At 43.1% G+C, this 23594-nt stretch overlaps 1 protein-coding gene across 2 annotated transcripts in view; it reads right to left on the minus strand.

Annotated features, from left to right (window-relative positions):
* Window positions 1-1354: 1354 nt before the first annotated feature.
* Window positions 1355-23594, minus strand: part of ypel1 (yippee-like 1) — a 65366-nt gene continuing 43126 nt past the window's right edge. For both annotated transcript variants that reach the window (XM_082961586.1, XM_082961585.1), the window contains one exon: window positions 1355-6637. In XM_082961586.1, the coding sequence (XP_082817712.1) occupies window positions 6548-6637 (90 nt within the window). In that variant the 3' untranslated portion in view covers window positions 1355-6547. The remainder of the gene's footprint in view (window positions 6638-23594) is intronic.

Below are 23594 nucleotides of genomic sequence, written 5' to 3' on the forward strand. Positions count from 1 at the left end.
ATGTCTCTGTAATCTAGCATGGGTAGGATGGTCATCTGAATCAGGGTTAGTTTGGCAGCTGGGGTGAAAGAGGAGCGATTATGATAGAGGAAACCAAGTCTAGATTTAACTTTAGCCTGCAGCTTTGATATGTGCTGAGAGAAGGACCATACTCCCAAGTACTTGCATGAGGTTACTACCAAACCACATGACCTTTGTTTTGGAGGTGTTCAGAACAAGGTTAAGGGCAGAGAAAGCTTGTTGGACACTAAGAAAGCTTTGTTGTAGAGCTTTTAACACAAAATTCGGGGAGGGGCCAGCTGAGTTTAAGACTATCATTTGCATATAAATGGATGAGAGAGCTTCCTACTGCGTGAGCTATGTTGTTGATGTAAATTGAGAAGAGCGTGGGGCCTAGGATTGAGCCTTGGGGTACTCCCTTGGTGACAGGCAGTGGCTGAGACAGCAGATTTTCTGACTTTATACACTGCACTCTTTGAGAGAGGAAGTTAGCAAACCAGCCCAAAGACCCCTCAGAGACAACAATACTAGGATCAGCTTGATCTCCCCCTTTAAATAAAGGACGAACCGTGGCTGCCTTCCAAGCAATGGGAACCTCCCCAGAGAGGAGAGACAGGTTAAAAAGGTCAGCGATAGGCTTGGCGATGATAGGGTCAGCAACCTTAAAGAAGAAAGTAGACCAGTTAGTGTGGTCTACTCAAAATCAATCACATTTTATTTGTCACATGCGCCGAATACAACAGGTGTACAGTGAAATGCTGACTTACAAGCCCTTAACTCTTTCTTAAAACTGCATTGTTGGTTAAGAAAACATTTACTAAATAAAGTAAAAAGAATTATAATAAAAAAGAAAACAGCCTATGACTTGGGTGACTGGAGTCCGACAATTTTAGGGCCTTCCACTGACACCGCCTGGTATAGAGGTCCTGGATGGCAGGAAGCTTGGTCCCAGTGATGTACTGGGCCGTACACACTTCTCTCTGTAGCGCCTTACGGTCAGAGGCCGAGCAGTTGCCATACCAGGCGGTGATGCAACCGGTCAGGATGCTCTCGATGGTGCAGCTGTTGAACTTTTTGTGGATCTGGGGACCCATGCCAAATATTATTATTTTTTATTTTTTCACCTTTATTTAACCAGGTAGGCCAGTTGAGAACAAGTTCTCATTTACAACTGCGACCTGCCCAAGATAAAGCAAAGCAGTGCAACACAAACACAGTTACACATGGAATAAACAAAAAATGTCCCCCTCAGTCGCCTAAGGGGGGAAATTACAGTAGTTTTCTGTTACAGTGTGACCTACTCACTGTTCTCATGTAGCTGTTGAAGGAGATATGGAAGACACACAATCCACAGTTGAATGCCATTTAAAGTTTATTGTGATATCTGATAATTTACAATACAGTGAAACATACAGACAGAATGCAAAGAAATGTAGTCAAGTAAAAAGAAAGCATATATATATATATATATAATGTGTTTGCTTTGAAGAAAGAAAAAGAGAACCAGGCACGACTTAATACAGCCATTATAAATACAGCAAGCTTTAGACCTATTTCATTTGAACAATTTTAACACATTTTTTCAAACATTACAATCTTTTCCTTTGTATACCTATCATATAGTCTAATCATCTCTTCTCAGGGATAATAACATCTCCAATACCTATCTCATCATCATCTCTCTGTTTCAGCGTCCCAAATGGGACCCTATTCCCTATAATACTTTATAAGTAGAGCAATAGGTAGGGAATGCGATTTGGGACACAGCCTGTGATAATATCTCCTACAGAAGTCGGAGCCAGTGTCACCAAAACAACAAAATAATATCTGGGTAAATCAACAATCATCTTTCGCAGCAAATGACTGGCTTTGACATTTTATTTATTTTTGGAAAGAAGTTCCAGAATACAGAACAACTGTAGAATGTTCTACAGAATGATTGAGAACCTTCTAGAGAACTACGTAGAAGTCACACGTGACTGGTCCTGGAATGGGTTTTGGTTTTGTACGAGCAGTCTGAATCTCCAGGAGTCTAAAGCTCTAACAAACAACATCCATGACACCAGTCTGATTGGCTTTTATAGCTTTAGCTGTGACACCAGTTCTCTAGAAATCTGGTAACAATGTTATATTTGGTATAAACTGAAAGTGACACTGGTGACTGCTTTCCTTTGTGTGCTAGTTGGATTAACGAGAGAGAGAGAGAGAGAGAGAGAGAGAGAGAGAGAGAGAGAGAGAGAGAGAGAGAGAGAGAGAGAGGAGAGAGGAGAGAGGTGTATACAGGGGAGATTGATTGTTGGAAAGAAAGAAAGAAAGCCTAGGTCAACGCTCTTCTGTTCTGTAAGTTGGTGGGAGAATCCAGCTCCCACTATCCTTCTACAGTCTACAGAGGTCAGCGGAGGTCAGACGTTAGGGCCCTAGAGGCCAAACCAGGGCCTTGATGGACCCTTTCACCCCAGCGGGACCTAAACACACACAGAGTAAAATAATAACGTTTCTAAAGAAACTCTTTAGTTGGCCATCAAGCCCCCAGATCGCTGGGAGAAATAAACCCCAACTAGCCGTCAAGCCCCCAGATCGCTGGGAGAAATAAACCCCAACTAGCCGTCAAGCCCCCAGATCGCTGGGAGAAATAAACCCCAGATTGCTGGGAGAAATAAACCCCAACTAGTCGTCAAGCCCCCAGATCGCTGGGAGAAATAAACCCTAACTAGCCGTCAAGCCCCCAGATCGCTGGGAGAAATAAACCCCAACTGGCCGTCAAGCCCCCAGATCGCTGGGAGAAATAAACCCCAACTAGCCGTCAAGCCCCCAGATCGCTGGGAGAAATAAACCCCAGATTGCTGGGAGAAATAAACCCCAACTAGTCGTCAAGCCCCCAGATCGCTGGGAGAAATAAACCCTAACTAGCCGTCAAGCCCCCAGATCGCTGGGAGAAATAAACCCCAACTGGCCGTCAAGCCCCCAGATCGCTGGGAGAAATAAACCCCAACTAGCCATCAAGCCCCCAGATCGCTGGGAGAGATAAACCCCAACTGGCCGTCAAGCCCTCAGATCGCTGGGAGAAATAAACCCCAACTAGCCGTCAAGCCCTCAGATCGCTGGGAGAAATAAACCCCAACTAGCCGTCAAGCCCCCAGATCGCTGGGAGAAATAAACCCCAACTAGCCGTCAAGCCCCCAGATCGCTGGGAGAAATAAACCCCAGATTGCTGGGAGAAATAAACCCCAACTAGTCGTCAAGCCCCCAGATCGCTGGGAGAAATAAACCCTAACTAGCCGTCAAGCCCCCAGATCGCTGGGAGAAATAAACCCCAACTGGCCGTCAAGCCCCCAGATCGCTGGGAGAAATAAACCCCAACTAGCCATCAAGCCCCCAGATCGCTGGGAGAGATAAACCCCAACTGGCCGTCAAGCCCTCAGATCGCTGGGAGAAATAAACCCCAACTAGCCGTCAAGCCCTCAGATCGCTGGGAGAAATAAACCCCAACTAGCCGTCAAGCCCCCAGATCGCTGGGAGAAATAAACCCCAACTGGCCGTCAAGCCCCCAGATCGCTGGGAGAAATAAACAAACAGATGCAAAAAGAAAACAAGGGAAATATATAATCACTTTAAATGTAAAATGCAAAATAGGGAGAAAAAGTAAAACACACACACTCCTACACACACACATACCTACACACATACACTCCTACACACACACACACACACACACACACTCCTGCACACACGTAAAGCCAGAGGTACAGTTAAATCAAGGAAGTAGTCAATAGAAACATGTAGAAACCTTCCATATGTTACTCTATATACAGACTGTAACAGGTCTGTACTGTTACTCTATATACAGACTTTTACAGGTCTGTACTGTAACAGGTCTGTACTGTAACAGGTCTGTACTGTTACTCTATATACAGACTGTAACAGGTATGTACTGTAACAGGTCTGTACTGTAGCAGGTCTGTACTGTAACAGGTCTGTACTGTAACAGGTCTGTACTGTAACAGGTCTGTACTGTAGCAGGTCTGTACTGTACCTCTATATACAGACTGTAACAGGTCTGTACTGTAACAGGTCTGTACTGTAGCAGGTCTGTACTGTAACAGGTCTGTACTGTAGCAGGTCTGTACTGTTACAGGTCTGTACTGTTACTCTATATACAGACTGTAACAGGTCTGTACTGTAACAGGTCTGTACTGTAACTGGTCTGTACTGTTACTCTATATACAGACTGTAACAGGTCTGTACTGTAACAGGTCTGTACTGTTACTCTATATACAGACTGTAACAGGTCTGTACTGTTACTCTATATACAGACTGTAACAGGTCTGTACTGTAACAGGTCTGTACTGTAACAGGTCTGTACTGTTACTCTATATACAGACTGTAACAGGTCTGTACTGTAACAGGTCTGTACTGTAACAGCTCTGTACTGTTACTCTATATACAGACTGTAACAGGTCTGTACTGAAGCAGGTCTGTACTGTAGCAGGTCTGTACTGTAGCAGGTCTGTACTGTAACAGGTCTGTACTGTTACTCTATATACAGACGGTAACAGGTCTGTACTGTAACAGGTCTGTACTGTAACAGGCCTGTACAGGTTTTATATATTCAAGTAGGAGATCTGTAACTATTCAACGGTATCAGGTTTGCATTGTCTTTATCTTACGGGTTAATAGTGAGTGACCTGGTCGGCGATGTGAGCGATCACAGCTCACCCCACCTGCTACAACACCAATATGGATTATTATCCCCACCACATTCATCCCCTCACCGATACATATAGCCTATATATAATCATATATATATATATATATATATATATATATATATATATATATATATATATATATATAATCTACTACTCTTGAGGCACAACAGCCATTGAACGCTCAGTTTTCAACCCATAAAGTATCTATCTATTTGTTATCTATCGATGTGGGTTTGAGCTTTTTTTTGTTGTTGGTGGCTCATAAGTTTAGAGTTATGCACAGCACAACACAGGAGATAAAATATTCATTTTTTTTTTTTTTTTAAGAGAGGCACACGATTCATTCAGCTTAGAGGCAAACTAACGACGAGGACGAGAACACAAGAGAGAGAAGCTACCGTAGCAACCGTTCAGACTGTCTCGGACAGTGCCAGGCATAAAGTGCAAAAAAAAAAGAAGAAGAAGAAGATCTCCAGAACGAAGAGAAGAGAAAAGATGAAAGCTTGTATTTCTCTCATAGCAGCAAAGAATTGCAATGAACATGTTTATTTTGTTTTTTGTGGAAAAAGGAACATTGTTCATGCCAAGGGTGTTCAAAGTGATTTAAAGTGAATCGGATAGGGTGAGACTATAAACCCTTGATTTAGGCCGGATCACCGATTGGCGAAGCGTAGGAACAAGTAAAGCAGGATTGGCAAAGCGTAGGAACGAGTAAAGCAGGATTGGCGAAGCGTAGGAACAAGTAAAGCAGCGATATTTAATTGCTCTAATAACTGTAGGGAGATAATCTAGCCAGCAACCCTCAATATCATTCAGCATCTAATACAATCTCGTGATGGTTCGTTTACTTCCGGTTCTGTGGTTGGTGAAGCCTGTTCTAGTGTGCGTCCCAAATCGCACCCTATTCCCTACATAGTGCTCTACTTTAGACCAGGGCCCATAGGGTAGTGCACCAAGGCAGAGAGTGCCATTTGGGAAACATCCTAGTCATCCCTCTATCTCCTCTGGTAAACTTTATTTAATAGTACTGGTTTCTATATGGAGCCAGCCACAATGCTGTTGGATGAAACGCATCTATCTACATACAATATCATCTATCCCTGCTGCTCTGCTCGGGGTACGTTTTAGAGTGTTACCGGGACTTTACCGGGCACTTTTTTGTGGTTAGCGGTTACCGGGACGTCCCCCATAGTGAAGTCATCATTAAAGATCAACCACTGAAAAAAAAAAAATATTGAAAAATACAAAATATTCACAAATAAATCAAAGATTAAAACACAAGAAGCAAGCTGGGTACAAAATGACCAAACTTCCGCACTGTGCCACCCTGTTCCCGTCCCTCCCTCATCACCTCCGCTTCCTCTTCCTCCTGTTCCCCGGGTCAGAGGAGGAAGAGGGTAGTAGAACGTTAGCATCTCTCTCACATCGCCATGGCAGCCGTGTAACTAAGTGCCAACGCCAGTGAGGTGGGCGGGAACCTGGTTGAGGAAGGAGGAGCCAATTCAAGTCCAGCTGTCTGTCATTGGCTGGGTGGGATCACATGGTTTTCACTGAAGGTCCAACCCAATAGGCTAGTCCTCTCTCCAGTTCAACAGCATCATGTTCAGTTTCACAACCAGCAGGGACTGTGTGTGTGTGTGTGTGTGTGGTGTGTGTGTGTGTGTGTGTGTGTGTGTGTGTGTGTGTGTGTGTGTGTGTGTGTGTGTGTGTGTGTGTGTGTTAGGAGGGGGCGGCACGGTGGGTGGTTGATGGTGATTGGTTGTCGCTCTGTGAAGTCCGATAGATCCAGAGCTCTGATAGGTCAGAGGTCATTAAAGGGCCGGAGACAGGAAGTGAAGTCACTCCCAGCCGTTGTCCTTGATCATGTGAGCCAGCTCGATGATGAACTTCCCCTCCTTGTACTTCTGACTGCTCTCAAACGCATGCTCCTGCAACACAACATGCTGTCAGTCAACAACAACAACACGACAAAACATTCTGACGTCAACATGTAGGTTCAGAATGTATCATGCTAACTGGGTCCTGTGGTTCTACCGATCCCCTCCTCAATCTACAGCTTTCAACTAAACAATCAACATTTTTAACTGACGTTCCAGATTTCCTGTGGGCTGCCTTAAGGCCAGGCACAACAGGCTGAAATGACATTTTTGCATAAATGTTTCGATTTGTTGGTATTTTGGTCCATTTAATATGAGTATTTTCCCAAAAATTTGACATACAAATGTCAAACTTGACAAAAATGTATATTTTGTTTAGTTTATCACGATCATTTTAACCACTTCATAATGGACAAACATCGACCATTTCATAGCTCACCACATTAAGTTACACATCATTTAAAAGCCCATTTCATAGAGAATGTTACAAACTCGACTACATTTAGTAATTTACATTGAAGAAATTGCGATCGGGTCTGAATAAGATTTTGGAAGTCTTAATTCAGTGTACTTGTCTTTAACGGCCATTTCCCGAAAGCCAGACTCTCTCCACACGCCAACTAATTTTCCACAGCTTCAGAAGCACGTTCATTCACCAAATGTAGTTTTATCCTTAGATACACTGAACAAAAAATATAAATGCAACGTGTAAAGTGTTGGTCCCATGTTTCATGAGCTGAAATAAAAGATCCCAGAAATGTTCCATACGCACAAAAACCTTATTTCTCTCAAATATCGTGCACAAATTTGTTTACATCCCTGTTAATTTCTCCTTAGCCAAGATAATCCATCCACCTGACAGGTGTGGCATATTAAGAAGCTGATTAAACCGCACGATCATTACACAGGTGCACCTTGTGCTGGGGGACAATAAAATGCCACTCTAAAATGTGCAGTTTTGTCACACAACATAATTCCACAGATGTCTCAAGTTGTAATGGAGCGTGCAATTGGCATTCTGACAAGAGGAATGTCCACTAGAACTGTTGCCAGATCATTGAATGTTCAATTCAAGCCTCTTCCAATGTCCTTTTAGAGAATTTGTCAGTACGTCCAACAGGCCTCACAACTGCAGACCACGTGTAACCACGCCAGCACAGGACTGGGAGACTAGTCGACGAGCACGCATTCGGCTTCTTCACCTGCGGGATAATCTGAGACCAGCCACCCGGACAGCTGATGAAACGGTGGGTTTGCACAACCAAAGACCTTCTGTACAAACTGTCAGAAACAGTCTCAGGGAAGCTCATCTGTGTGCTCGTCGTCCTCACAAAGGTCTTGACCTGACTGAAGTTCGGCATTGTACCCAACTTCAGTGGGCAAATGGTCACCTTTGATGGCCACTGGAGAAGTTTGCTCTTCACGGATTAATCCAAGTTTCAACTGTACCCAGCAGATGGCAGACAGCGTGTATGATGAAGTGTGGGTGAGCGGTTTGCTGATGTCAACGTTGTGAACAGAGTGCCCCATGGTGGCGGTGGGGTTATGGTATAGGCAGGTCTAAGCTACGGACAATGAACACAGTTGCATTTTATCAATGGCAATTTGAATGCACAGAGATACCGTGACGAGATTCTGAGGCCCATTGTCGTGCCATTCATCCACTACCATCACCTCATGTTTCAGCATGATGATGCACAGCCCCGTGTCGCAAGGATCTGTACACAATTCCTGGAAGCTGAAAATGTCCCAGTTCTTCCATGGCCTGCATACTCACCTGACATGTCACCCATTGAGCATGTTTGGGATGCTCTGGATCGACCTGTACGACAGCTTGTTCTAGTTTCCGCCAATATCCAGCAACTTCTCACAGCCATTGAAGAGGAGTGGGACAACATTCCACAGGCCACAATCAACAGCCTGATCAACTCTATGTGAAGGAGATGTGTCGTGTTGCATGAGGCAAATGGTGGTCACACCAGATACTGACTGGTTTTCTGATCCATGCCTCTACCTTTTGTTTTTTACGGTACAGTGCATTCGCAAGGTATTCAGACCCCTTGACTTTTTCCACAGTTTGTTACATTACAGCCTTATTCTAAAATAGATTAAATCGGTTTTTCCCCTCATCAATCTACACACAATACCCCATAACGACAAGGCAAAAACAGTTTTATTTTTTTATTCTTGGATATGGACACTACAAGCTTGGCACACCTGTATTTGGGGAGTTTCTCCCATTCTTCTCTGCAGATCCTCTCAAGCTCTGTCAGGTTGGATGGGGAGCATCGCTGCACAGCTAATTTCAGGTCTCTCCAGAGATGCTTGATCGGGTTAAAGTCCAGGCTCTGGCAAGGCCACAGATTGCAGGAGTGTCCCAAAGCCACTCCTGCATTGTCTTGGCTGTGTGCTTAGGGTTGTTGTCCTGTTGGAAGGTGAACCTTCGCCCCAGTCTGAGGTCCTGAGTGCTCTGGAGCAGGTTTTCATCAAGGATCTGTCTGTACTTTGCTCCATTCATCTTTCCCTCGATCCTGACTAGTCTCCCAGTCCCTGCTGCTGAAAAACATCCCCACAGCATGATGCTGCCACCACCATGCTTCACCGTAGGGATGGTGCCAGGTTTCCTCCAGACGTGACACTTGGCATTCAGGCCAAAGAGTTCAATCTTGGTTTCATCAGACCAGAGAATCTTGTTTCTCATTGTCAGAGTCCTTTAGGTGCCTTTTGGCAAACTCCAAGCAGGCTGTCATGTGCCTTTTACTGAGGAGTGGCCACTCTACCAGGCCTGATTGGTGGAGTGCTGCCGAGATAGTTGTCCTTCTGGAAGGTTCTCCCATCTCAACAGAAAAACTCTGGAGCCCTGTCTGAGTGACCATCGGGTTCTTGGTCACCTCCTTGACCAAAGCCCTTCTCCCCAGATTGCTCAGTTTGACCAGGTGGCCAGCTCTAGGAAGAGTCTTGGTGGTTCCAAACTTCTTCCATTTAAGAATGATGGAGGTCACTGTGTTCTTGGGGACCTTCAATGCTGCAGAAATGTTTTGGTACCCTTCCCCAGATCTGTGCCTATACACCATCCTGTCTTGGAGCTCTACGGACAAGTTCTTCGTCCTCTTGGCTTGGTTTTTGCTCTGACATGCACTGTCAACTGTGGGACCTTATATAGACAGGTGTGTGCCTTTCCAAATCATGTCCAATCAATTGAATTTACCACAGGTGGACTCCAATCAAGTTGTAGAAACATCTCAAGGATGATCAATGGAAACAGGATGCACCTGAGCTCAATTTCGAGTCTCATAGTAAAAGGTCTGAATACTTATGTAAATAAGGTATTTCTGTTTTTTATTTTTAATAAATTAGCAAATATTATGGGGTATTGCGTGTAGATTGATGAAGATTTTATTTTTTATTTAATCCATTTTAGAATAAGGCTGTAACCTAACAAAATGTGGGAAAAGTCAAGGGGTCTGAATACTTTGCACTGTGTCTAACAGATGTATATCTATATTCCCAGTCATGTTAAATCCATAGATTAGGGCCTAATGAATTTATTTCAATGGACTGATGTGAACTGTAACTAAGTAAATTCTTTGAAATAGACTTGCCAAGAGGGAAATGTTGATTTGTTGCACATTTTTTATTCTAGATAACATTTTATGTAAATGTATTAAGTGTTTTAAAGATAGAAGTAGGAAAACAGTATATATCTGTTTCACAAGTCCTGTAGTGTCTTTAACAAAATTAATATTTTATTTTATTTATTTAAGCTGACTTCATTCAGCGTCCAGAAAAATGAATTGCGTCGTATGCAAATACGCATATATTTAATAAAATATCGCCTCATTTGCATGTATATAATTTTTTTTCTTCAGAAAACGTGTAATACAAAAAAGTATTATATATGTGTTTACATTTAACTGGTATGATATGTGATTAAGAGAAAAACATAAGAATGTGAAAACAGTGAGACAACGTCAAGTGATGTAGACTTGTGGGTATGGGTTGGGTTGATTTAAGGTGTGATGTATTTTTAACTGCAATTAAAGGTTGAGCCTGCCTTGAGAATGTGTGTCGTAGGTAGATAGGTGACATTTTGTTGGAGCGGTAGGTGTAGTAGGTAGGTGTATTTTGATGGAGCGGTAGGTGTAGTAGATAGGTGACATTTTGTTGAAGCGGTAGGTGTAGTAGATAGGTCACATTTTGTTGAAGCGGTAGGTGTAGTCGGTAGGTGACATTTTGTTTGAATGGTAGGTGTAGTAGATAGGTAGATAGGTGACATTTTGTTGGAGCTGTAGGTGTAGTAGGTAGGTGACATTTTGTTGGAGCGGTAGGTGTAGTAGATAGGTACGTAGGTGTAGTAGGTAGGTGACATTTTGTCTGAGCGGTAGGTGTAGTAGATAGGTGACATTTTGTCTGAGCGGTAGGTGTAGTAGGTAGGTGACATTTTGTCTGAGCGGTAGGTGTAGTAGATAGGTGACATTCTGTTTGAGCGGTAGATGTAGTAGGTAAGTGAAATTTTGTTGAAGCGGTAGGTGTAGTAGATAGGTCACATTTTGTTGAAGCGGTAGGTGTAGTACGTAGGTGACATTTTGTTTGAGTGGTAGGAGTAGTAGATAGGTAGATAGGTGACATTTTGTTGGAGCGGTAAGTGTAGTAGGTAGGTTACATTTTGTTGGAGCGGTAGTTGTAGTAGGTAGGTGACATTTTGTTGGAGCGGTAGGTGTAGTAGATAGGTAGGTAGGTGTAGTAGATAGGTAGATAGGTGACATTTTGTTGGAGCGGTAGGTGTAGTAGATAGGTGACATTTTGTTGGAGCGGTAGGTGTAGTAGGTAGGTGACATTTTGTTGGAGCGGTAGGTGTAGTAGATAGGTGACATTTTGTTGGAGCGTTAGGTGTAGTAGATAGGTAGGTAGGTGTAATAGATAGGTAGATAGGTGACATTTTGTTGGAGCGGTAAGTGTAGTAGATAGGTGACATTTTGTTGGAGCGGTAGGTGTAGTAGGTAGGTGACATTTTGTTGGAGCGGTAGGTATAGTAGGTAGGTAACATTTTATTTGAGAGGTAGGTGTAGTAGGTAGGTGACATTTTGTTTGAGTGGTAGGTGTAGTAGATAGGTGACATTTTGTTGGAGCGGAAGGTGTAGTAGATAGGTAGGTAGGTGTAGTAGATAGGTAGATAGGTGACATTTTGTTGGAGCGGTATGTGTAGTAGATAGGTGACATTTTGTTGGAGCGGAAGGTGTAGTAGGTAGGTAACATTTTATTTCAGAGGTAGGTGTAGTAGGTAGGTGACATTTTGTTTGAGCGGTAGGTGTAGTAGATGGGTGACATTTTGTTGGAGCGGTAGGTGTAGTAGATAGGTAGGTAGGTGTAGTAGATAGGTAGATAGGTGACATTTTGTTGGAGCGGTAGGTTTAGTAGGTAGGTGACATTTTGTTTGAGTGGTAGGTGTAGTAGATAGGTAGATAGGTGACATTTTGTTGGAGCGGTAGGTGTAGTAGGTAGGTTACATTTTGTTGGAGCGGTAGTTGTAGTAAGTAGGTGACATTTTGTTGGAGCGGTAGGTGTAGTAGATAGGTAGGTAGGTGTAGTAGATAGGTAGATAGGTGACATTTTGTTGGAGCGGTAGGTGTAGTAGATAGGTCACATTTTGTTAAAGCGGTAGGTGTAGTACGTAGGTGACATTTTGTTTGAGTGGTAGGTGTAGTAGATAGGTAGATAGGTGACATTTTGTTGGAGCGGTAGGTGTAGTTGGTAGGTTACATTTTGTTGGAGCGGTAGTTGTAGTAGGGAGGTGACATTTTGTTGGAGCGGTAGGTGTAGTAGATAGGTAGGTAGGTGTAGTAGATAGGTAGATAGGTGACATTTTGTTGGAGCGGTAGGTGTAGTAGATAGGTGACATTTTGTTGGAGCGGTAGGTGTAGTAGGTAGGTGACATTTTGTTGGAGCGGTAGGTGTAGTAGGTAGGTGACATTTTGTTGGAGCGGTAGGTGTAGTAGATAGGTGACATTTTGTTGGAGCGGTAGGTGTAGTAGATAGGTAGGTAGGTGTAATAGATAGGTAGATAGGTAGATAGGTGACATTTTGTTGGAGCGGTAGGTGTAGTAGATAGGTGACATTTTGTTTGAGAGGTAGGTGTAGTAGGTAGGTGACATTTTGTTGGAGCGGTAGGTTTAGTAGGTAGGTGACATTTTGTTGGAGCGGTAGGTGTAGTAGGTAGGTAACATTTTGTTTGAGAGGTAGGTGTAGTAGGTAGGTGACATTTTGTTTGAGCGGTAGGTATAGTAGATGGGTGACATTTTGTTGGAGCGGTAGGTGTAGTAGATAGTTAGGTAGGTGTAGTAGATAGGTAGATAGATAGGTGACATTTTGTTGTAGCGGTAGGTGTAGTAGGTAGGTGATATTTTGTTTGAGCGGTTGGTGTAGTAGATAGGTGACATTTTGTTGGGGCGGTAGGTATAGTAGGTAGGTGACATTTTCTTTGAGCGGTAGGTGTAGTAGGTAGGTAGGTAGGTGTAGTAGGTAGGTGACATTTTGTTGGGGCGGTAGGTGTAGTAGAGAGGTGACATATTGTTTGAGCGGTAGGTGTAATAGATAGGTGACATTTTGTTGGAGGGGTAGGTGTAATAGATAGGTGACATTTTGTTTGAGTGGTAGGTGTAGTAGGTAGGTGACATTTTGTTGGAGCGGTAGGTGTAGTAGATAGGTGACATTTTGTTGGAGCGGTAGGTGTAGTAGATAGGTGACATTTTGTTGGAGCGGTAGGTGTAGTAGATAGGTGACATTTTCTTGAAGCGGTAGGTGTAGTAGATAGGTAGGTAGGTGTAGTAGTTAGGTGACATTTTGTTTGAGCAGTAGATGTAGTAGGTAGGTAACATTTTGTTTGAGAGGTAGGTGTAGTAGGTAGGTTACATTTTGTTTGAGCGGTAGGTGTAGTAGATAGGTGACATTTTGTTGGAGCGGTAGGTGTAGTAGATAGGTAGGTAGGTGTAGTAGATAGGTAGATAGGTAGATAGGTGACATTTTGTTGGAGTGGTAGGTGTAGTAGAAAGGTGATATTTTGTTGGAGCGGTAGGTGTAGTAGGTAGGTGACATTTTGTTGGAGCGGTAGGTATAGTAGGTAGGTCACATTTTATTTGAGAGGTAGGTGTTGTAGGTAGGTGACATTTTGTTTGAACGGTAGGTGTAGTAGATAGGTGACATTTTGTTTGAGAGGTAGGTGTAGTAGGTAGGTGACATTTTGTCTGAGCGGTAGGTGTAGTAGGAAGGTGACATTTGGTTTGAGAGGTAGGTGTAGTAGGTAGGTGACATTTTGGCTGAGCGGTAGGTGTATTAGATAGGTGACATTTTGTCTGAGCGGTAGGTGTAGTAGGTAGGTGACATTTTGTCTGAGCGGTAGGTGTAGTAGGTAGGTGACATTTTGTCTGAGCGGTAGGTGTAGTAGATAGGTGACATTCTGTTTGAGTGGTAGATGTAGTAGGTAAGTGACATTTTGTTGAAGCGGTAGGTGTAGTAGATAGGTCACATTTTGTTGAAGTGGTAGGTGTAGTAGGTAGGTGACATTTTGTTTGAGTGGTAGGTGTAGTAGATAGGTAGATAGGTGACATTTTGTTGGAGCGGTAGGTGTAGTAGGTAGGTTACATTTTGTTGGAGCGGTAGGTGTAGTAGGTAGGTGACATTTTGTTGGAGCGTTAGGTGTAGTAGATAGGTAGGTAGGTGTAGTAGATAGGTAGATAGGTGACATTTTGTTGGAGCGGTAGGTGTAGTAGATAGGTGACATTTTGTTGGAGCGGTAGGTGTAGTAGGTAGGTGACATTTTGTTGGAGCGGTAGGTGTAGTAGGTAGGTAACATTTTGTTTGAGAGGTAGGTGTAGTAGGTAGGTAACATTTTGTTTGAGAGGTAGGTGTAGTAGGTAGGTGACATTTTGTTGGAGCGGTAGGTGTAGTAGATAGGTGACATTTTGTTGGAGCGGTAGGTGTAGTAGGTAGGGGACATTTTTTTTGAGAAGTAGGTGTAGTAGGTAGGTGACATTTTGTCTGAGCGGTAGGTGTAGTAGGTAGGTGACATTTTGTTTGAGAAGTAGGTGTAGTAGGTAGGTGACATTTTGTCTGAGCGGTAGGTGTAGTAGATAGGTGACATTTTGTCTGAGCGGTAGGTGTAGTAGGTAGGTGACATTTTGTCTGAGCGGTAGATGTAGTAGATAGGTGACATTCTGTTTAAACGGTAGATGTAGTAGGTAAGTGACATTTTGTTGAAGCGGTAGGTGTAGTAGGTAGGTGACATTTTGTTTGAGTGGTAGGTGTAGTAGATAGGTAGGTAGGTGACATTTTGTTGGGGCGGTAGGTGTAGTAGATAGGTAGGTGTAGTAGATAGGTAGATAGGTGACATTTTGTTGGAGCGGTAGGTGTAGTAGATAGGTGACATTTTGTTGGAGCGGTAGGTGTAGTAGGTAGGTGACATTTTGTTGGAGCGGTAGGTGTAGTAGATAGGTCACAATTTGTTGGAGCGGTAGGTGTAGTAGATAGGTAGGTAGGTGTAGTAGATAGGTAGATAGGTGACATTTTGTTGGAGCGTTAGGTGTAGTAGATAGGTGACATTTTGTTGGAGCGGTAGGTGTAGTAGGTAGGTGACATTTTGTTGGAGCGGGTGGTGTAGTAGGTAGGTAACATTTTATTTGAGAGGTAGGTGTAGTAGGTAGGTGACATTTTGTTTGAGCGGTAGGTGTAGTAGATGGGTGACATTTTGTTGGAGCGGTAGGTGTAGTAGATAGGTAGGTAGGTGTAGTAGATAGGTAGATAGGTGACATTTTGTTGGAGCGGTAGGTTTAGTAGGTAGGTGACATTTTGTTGGAGCGGTAGGTGTAGTAGGTAGGTAACATTTTGTTTGAGAGGTAGGTGTAGTAGGTAGGTGACATTTTGTTGGAGCGGTAGGTGTAGTAGGTAGGTGACATTTTGTTGGAGCGGTAGGTGTAGTAGGTAGGTGATATTTTGTTGGGGCGGTAGGTGTAGTAGATAGGTGTAGTAGGTAGGTGACATTTTGTTTGAGCGGTAGGTGTAGTAGATAGGTGACATTTTGTTGGGGCGGTAGGTATAGTAGGTAGGTGAAATTTTCTTTGAGCGGTAGGTGTAGTAGGTAGGTAGGTAGGTGTAGTAGGTAGGTGACAATTTGTTTGAGCGGTAGCTGTAGTAGATAGGTAGGTAGGTGTAGTAGGTAGATGACATTTTGTTGGGGCGGTAGGTGTAGTAGATAGGTGACATATTGCTTGAGCGGTAGGTGTAGTAGATAGGTGATATTTTGTTTGAGCGGTAGGTGTAATAGATAGGTGACATTTTGTTGGAGCGGTAGGTGTAATAGATAGGTGACATTTTGTTTGAGTGGTAGGTGTAGTAGATAGGTAGATAGGTGACATTTTGTTGGAGCGGTAGGTGTAGTAGATAGGTGACATTTTGTTGGAGGGGTAGGTGTAGTAGGTAGGTGACATTTTGTTGGAGCGGTAGGTGTAGTAGGTAGGTAACATTTTATTTGAGAGGTAGGTGTAGTAGGTAGGTAACATTTTGTTTGAGAGGTAGGTGTAGTAGGTAGGTGACATTTTGTTGGAGCGGTAGGTGTAGTAGATAGGTGACATTTTGTTGGAGCGGTAGGTGTAGTAGATAGGTGGGTAGGTGTAGTAGATAGGTAGATAGGTGACATTTTGTTGGAGCGGTAGGTTTAGTAGGTAGGTGACATTTTGTTGGAGCGGTAGGTGTAGTAGGTAGGTAACATTTTGTTGGAGCGGTAGGTGTAGTAGGTTGGTGACATTATGTTTGAGCAGTAGGTGTAGTAGGTAGGTGACATTTTGTCTGAGCGGTAGGTGTAGTAGGTAGGTGACATTTTGTTGCAGCGGTAGGTGTAGTAGATAGGTGACATTTTGTTGGAGCGTTAGGTGTAGTAGGTAGGTGACATTTTGTTTGAGTGGTAGGTGTAGTAGATAGGTAGATAGGTAGATAGGTGACATTTTGTTGGAGCGGTAAGTGTAGTAGATAGGTGACATTTTGTTGGGCGGTAGGTGTAGTTGTTAGGTGACATTTTGTTGGAGCGGTAGGTATAGTAGGTAGGTAACATTTTATTTGAGAGGTAGGTGTAGTAGGTAGGTGACATTTTGTTTGAGTGGTAGGTGTAGTAGATAGGTGACATTTTCTTTGAGAGGTAGGTGTAGTAGGTAGGTGACATTTTGTTGGAGCGGTAGGTGTAGTAGGTAGGTGACATTTTGTTGGAGCGGTAGGTGTAGTAGGTAGGTAACATTTTATTTGAGAGGTAGGTGTAGTAGGTAGGTGACATTTTGTCTGAGCGGTAGGTGTAGTAGGTAGGTGACATTTTGTTTGAGAAGTAGGTGTAGTAGGTAGGTGACATTTTGTCTGAGCGGTAGGTGTAGTAGATAGGTGACATTTTGTCTGAGCGGTAGGTGTAGTAGATAGGTGACATTTTGTTGGAGCGGTAGGTGTAGTAGATAGGTAAGTAGGTGTAGTAGATAGGTAGATAGGTGACATTTTGTTGGAGCGGTAGGTGTAGTAGATGGGTGACATTTTGTTGGAGCGGTAGGTGTAGTAGATAGGTAGGTAGGTGTAGTAGATAGGTAGATAGGTGACATTTTGTTGGAGCGGTAGGTTTAGTAGGTAGGTGACATTTTGTTTGAGTGGTAGGTGTAGTAGATAGGTAGATAGGTGACATTTTGTTGGAGCGGTAGGTGTAGTAGGTAGGTTACATTTTGTTGGAGCGATAGTTGTAGTAAGTAGGTGACATTTTGTTGGAGCGGTAGGTGTAGTAGATAGGTAGGTAGGTGTAGTAGATAGGTAGATAGGTGACATTTTGTTGGAGCGGTAGGTGTAGTAGATAGGTCACATTTTGTTGAAGCGGTAGGTGTAGTAAGTAGGTGACATTTTGTTTGAGTGGTAGGTGTAGTAGATAGGTAGATAGGTGACATTTTGTTGGAGCGGTAGGTGTAGTAGGTAGGTTACATTTTGTTGGAGCGGTAGTTGTAGTAGGGAGGTGACATTTTGTTGGAGCGGTAGGTGTAGTAGATAGGTAGGTAGGTGTAGTAGATAGGTAGATAGGTGACATTTTGTTGGAGCGGTAGGTGTAGTAGATAGGTGACATTTTGTTGGAGCGGTAGGTGTAGTAGATAGGTAGGTAGGTGTAATAGATAGGTAGATAGGTAGATAGGTGACATTTTGTTGGAGCGGTAGGTGTAGTAGATAGGTGACATTTTGTTTGAGAGGTAGGTGTAGTAGGTAGGTGACATTTTGTTGGAGCGGTAGGTGTAGTAGGTAGGTGACATTTTGTTGGAGCGGTAGGTGTAGTAGGTAGGTAACATTTTTTTTGAGAGGTAGGTGTAGTAGGTAGGTAACATTTTGTTTGAGGTAGGTATAGTAGGTAGGTGACATTATCTTTGCGCGGTAGGTGTAGTAGATAGGTGACATTTTGTTGGAGCGGTAGGTGTAGTAGGTAGGTGACATTTTGGTGGAGCGGTAGGTGTAGTAGGTAGGTAACATTTTATTTGAGAGGTAGGTGTAGTAGGTAGGTGACATTTTGTTTGAGCGGTAGGTGTAGTAGATGGGTGACATTTTGTTGGAGCGGTATGTGTAGTAGATAGGTAGGTAGGTGTAGTAGATAGGTAGATAGGTGACATTTTGTTGGAGCGGTAGGTATAGTAGATGGGTGACATTTTGTTGGAGCGGTAGGTGTAGTAGATAGTTAGGTAGGTGTAGTAGATAGGTAGATAGGTGACATTTTGTTGGAGCGGTAGGTGTAGTAGGTAGGTGATATTTTGTTTGAGCGGTAGGTGTAGTAGATAGGTGACATTTTGTTGGGGCGGTAGGTATAGTAGGTAGGTGACATTTTCTTTGAGCGGTAGGTGTAGTAGGTAGGTAGGTAGGTGTAGTAGGTAGGTGACATTTTGTTGGGGCGGTAGGTGTAGTAGAGAGGTGACATATTGTTTGAGCGGTAGGTGTAGTAGATAGGTGATATTTTGTTTGAGAGGTAGGTGTAATAGATAGGTGACATTTTGTTGGAGGGGTAGGTGTAATAGATAGGTGACATTTTGTTTGAGACGTAGGTGTAGTAGGTAGGTGCCATTTTGTTGGAGCGGTAGGTGTAGTAGATAGGTGACATTTTGTTTGAGCGGTAGGTGTAGTAGATAGGTGATATTTTGTTTGAGAGGTAGGTGTAATAGATAGGTGACATTTTGTTGGAGGGGTAGGTGTAATAGATAGGTGACATTTTGTTTGAGACGTAGGTGTAGTAGGTAGGTGACATTTTGTTGGAGCGGTAGGTGTAGTAGATAGGTGACATTTTGTTTGAGCGGTAGGTGTAGTAGATAGGTGACATTTTGTTGGAGCGGTAGGTATAGTAGATAGGTGACATTTTGTTTGAGCGGTAGGTGTAGTAGATAGGTGACATTTTGTTGGAGCTGTAGTTGTAGTAGATAGGTGACATTTTGTTGGAGCGGTAGGTGTAGTAGATAGGTGACATTTTCTTGAAGCGGTAGGTGTAGTAGATAGGTAGGTAGGTGTAGTAGTTAGGTGATATTTTGTTTGAGCAGTAGGTGTAGTAGGTAGGTAACATTTTCTTTGAGAGGTAGGTGTAGTAGGTAGGTTACATTTTGTTGAAGCGGTAGGTGTAGTAGGTAGGTGATATTTTGTTGGGGCGGTAGGTGTAGTAGATAGGTGTAGTAGGTAGGTGACATTTTGTTTGAGCGGTAGGTGTAGTAGATAGGTGACATTTTGTTGGGGCGGTAGGTATAGTAGGTAGGTGAAATTTTCTTTGAGCGGTAGGTGTAGTAGGTAGGTAGGTAGGTGTAGTAGGTAGGTGACAATTTGTTTGAGCGGTAGCTGTAGTAGATAGGTAGGTAGGTGTAGTAGGTAGATGACATTTTGTTGGGGCGGTAGGTGTAGTAGATAGGTGACATATTGCTTGAGCGGTAGGTGTAGTAGATAGGTGATATTTTGTTTGAGCGGTAGGTGTAATAGATAGGTGACATTTTGTTGGAGCGGTAGGTGTAATAGATAGGTGACATTTTGTTTGAGTGGTAGGTGTAGTAGATAGGTAGATAGGTGACATTTTGTTGGAGCGGTAGGTGTAGTAGATAGGTGACATTTTGTTGGAGGGGTAGGTGTAGTAGGTAGGTGACATTTTGTTGGAGCGGTAGGTGTAGTAGGTAGGTAACATTTTATTTGAGAGGTAGGTGTAGTAGGTAGGTAACATTTTGTTTGAGAGGTAGGTGTAGTAGGTAGGTGACATTTTGTTGGAGCGGTAGGTGTAGTAGATAGGTGACATTTTGTTGGAGCGGTAGGTGTAGTAGATAGGTGGGTAGGTGTAGTAGATAGGTAGATAGGTGACATTTTGTTGGAGCGGTAGGTTTAGTAGGTAGGTGACATTTTGTTGGAGCGGTAGGTGTAGTAGGTAGGTAACATTTTGTTGGAGCGGTAGGTGTAGTAGGTTGGTGACATTATGTTTGAGCAGTAGGTGTAGTAGGTAGGTGACATTTTGTCTGAGCGGTAGGTGTAGTAGGTAGGTGACATTTTGTTGCAGCGGTAGGTGTAGTAGGTAGGTGACATTTTGTTGGAGCGTTAGGTGTAGTAGATAGGTAGGTAGGTGTAATAGATAGGTAGATAGGTAGATAGGTGACATTTTGTTGGAGCGGTAAGTGTAGTAGATAGGTGACATTTTGTTGGGCGGTAGGTGTAGTTGTTAGGTGACATTTTGTTGGAGCGGTAGGTATAGTAGGTAGGTAACATTTTATTTGAGAGGTAGGTGTAGTAGGTAGGTGACATTTTGTTTGAGTGGTAGGTGTAGTAGATAGGTGACATTTTCTTTGAGAGGTAGGTGTAGTAGGTAGGTGACATTTTGTTGGAGCGGTAGGTGTAGTAGGTAGGTGACATTTTGTTGGAGCGGTAGGTGTAGTAGGTAGGTAACATTTTATTTGAGAGGTAGGTGTAGTAGGTAGGTAACATTTTGTTTGAGAGGTAGGTATAGTAGGTAGGTGACATTTTGTTTGAGCGGTAGGTGTAGTAGATAGGTGACATTTTGTTGGAGCGGTAGGTGTAGTAGATAGGTAAGTAGGTGTAGTAGATAGGTAGATAGGTGACATTTTGTTGGAGCGGTAGGTGTAGTAGATGGGTGACATTTTGTTGGAGCGGTAGGTGTAGTAGATAGGTAGGTAGGTGTAGTAGATAGGTAGATAGGTGACATTTTGTTGGAGCGGTAGGTTTAGTAGGTAGGTGACATTTTGTTTGAGTGGTAGGTGTAGTAGATAGGTAGATAGGTGACATTTTGTTGGAGCGGTAGGTGTAGTAGGTAGGTTACATTTTGTTGGAGCGATAGTTGTAGTAAGTAGGTGACATTTTGTTGGAGCGGTAGGTGTAGTAGATAGGTAGGTAGGTGTAGTAGATAGGTAGATAGGTGACATTTTGTTGGAGCGGTAGGTGTAGTAGATAGGTCACATTTTGTTGAAGCGGTAGGTGTAGTAAGTAGGTGACATTTTGTTTGAGTGGTAGGTGTAGTAGATAGGTAGATAGGTGACATTTTGTTGGAGCGGTAGGTGTAGTAGGTAGGTTAAATTTTGTTGTAGTTGTAGTAGGGAGGTGACATTTTGTTGGAGCGGTAGGTGTAGTAGATAGGTAGGTAGGTGTAGTAGATAGGTAGATAGGTGACATTTTGTTGGAGCGGTAGGTGTAGTAGATAGGTGACATTTTGTTGGAGCGGTAGGTGTAGTAGATAGGTAGGTAGGTGTAATAGATAGGTAGATAGGTAGATAGGTGACATTTTGTTGGAGCGGTAGGTGTAGTAGATAGGTGACATTTTGTTTGAGAGGTAGGTGTAGTAGGTAGGTGACATTTTGTTGGAGCGGTAGGTGTAGTAGGTAGGTGACATTTTGTTGGAGCGGTAGGTGTAGTAGGTAGGTAACATTTTTTTTGAGAGGTAGGTGTAGTAGGTAGGTAACATTTTGTTTGAGGTAGGTATAGTAGGTAGGTGACATTATCTTTGCGCGGTAGGTGTAGTAGATAGGTGACATTTTGTTGGAGCGGTAGGTGTAGTAGGTAGGTGACATTTTGGTGGAGCGGTAGGTGTAGTAGGTAGGTAACATTTTATTTGAGAGGTAGGTGCAGTAGGTAGGTGACATTTTGTTTGAGCGGTAGGTGTAGTAGATGGGTGACATTTTGTTGGAGCGGTATGTGTAGTAGATAGGTAGGTAGGTGTAGTAGATAGGTAGATAGGTGACATTTTGTTGGAGCGGTAGGTATAGTAGATGGGTGACATTTTGTTGGAGCGGTAGGTGTAGTAGATAGTTAGGTAGGTGTAGTAGATAGGTAGATAGGTGACATTTTGTTGGAGCGGTAGGTGTAGTAGGTAGGTGATATTTTGTTTGAGCGGTAGGTGTAGTAGATAGGTGACATTTTGTTGGGGCGGTAGGTATAGTAGGTAGGTGACATTTTCTTTGAGCGGTAGGTGTAGTAGGTAGGTAGGTAGGTGTAGTAGGTAGGTGACATTTTGTTGGGGCGGTAGGTGTAGTAGAGAGGTGACATATTGTTTGAGCGGTAGGTGTAGTAGATAGGTGATATTTTGTTTGAGCGGTAGGTGTAGTAGATAGGTGACATTTTCTTGAAGCGGTAGGTGTAGTAGATAGGTAGGTAGGTGTAGTAGTTAGGTGATATTTTGTTTGAGCAGTAGGTGTAGTAGGTAGGTAACATTTTCTTTGAGAGGTAGGTGTAGTAGGTAGGTTACATTTTGTTGAAGCGGTAGGTGTAGTACGTAGGTGACATTTTGTTTGAGTGGTAGGTGTAGTAGATAGGTAGATAGGTGACATTTTTTTGGAGAGGTAGGTGTAGTAGGTAGGTTACATTTTGTTGGAGCGGTAGTTGTAGTAGGTAGGTGACATTTTGTTGGAGCGGTAGGTGTAGTAGATAGGTAGGTAGGTGTAGTAGATAGGTAGATAGGTGACATTTTGTTGGAGCGGTAGGTGTAGGAGATAGGTGACATTTTGTTGGAGCGGTAGGTGTAGTAGGTAGGTGACATTTTGTTGGAGCGGTAGGTGTAGTAGGTAGGTAACATTTTATTTGAGAGGTAGGTGTAGTAGGTAGGTGACATTTTGTTTGAGCGGTAGGTGTAGTAGATAGGTGACATTTTGTTGGAGCAGTAGGTATAGTAGATAGGTGACATTTTGTTTGAGCGGTAGGTGTAGTAGATAGGTGACATTTTGTTGGAGCTGTAGGTGTAGTAGATAGGTGACATTTTGTTGGAGCGGTAGGTGTAGTAGATAGGTGACATTTTCTTGAAGCGGTAGGTGTAGTAGATAGGTAGGTAGGTGTAGTAGTTAGGTGACATTTTGTTTGAGCAGTAGGTGTAGTAGGTAGGTAACATTTTGTTTGAGAGGTAGGTGTAGTAGGTAGGTTACATTTTGTTGAAGCGGTAGGTGTAGTACGTAGGTGACATTTTGTTTGAGTGGTAGGTGTAGTAGATAGGTAGATAGGTGACATTTTGTTGGAGAGGTAGGTGTAGTAGGTAGGTTACATTTTGTTGGAGCGGTAGTTGTAGTAGGTAGGTGACATTTTGTTGGAGCGGTAGGTGTAGTAGATAGGTAGGTAGGTGTAGTAGATAGGTAGATAGGTGACATTTTGTTGGAGCGGTAGGTGTAGTAGATAGGTCACATTTTGTTGAAGCGGTAGGTGTAGTACGTAGGTGACATTTTGTTGGAGCGGTAGGTGTAGTAGTTAGGTAGGTAGGTGTAGTAGATAGGTAGATAGGTGACATTTTGTTGGAGCGGTAGGTGTAGTAGATAGGTGACATTTTGTTGGAGCGGTAGGTGTAGTAGATAGGTAGGTAGATGTAATAGATAGGTAGATAGGTAGATAGGTGACATTTTGTTGGAGCGGTAGGTGTAGTAGATAGGTGACATTTTGTTTGAGAGGTAGGTGTAGTAGGTAGGTGACATTTTGTTGGAGCGGTAGGTGTAGTAGGTAGGTGACATTTTGTTGG

This window comes from Salmo salar, chromosome 15 (genome assembly GCF_965601325.2).
Source record: "Salmo salar chromosome 15, fSalSal1, whole genome shotgun sequence".
Classification (NCBI taxonomy): Eukaryota; Metazoa; Chordata; class Actinopteri; order Salmoniformes; family Salmonidae; genus Salmo; species Salmo salar.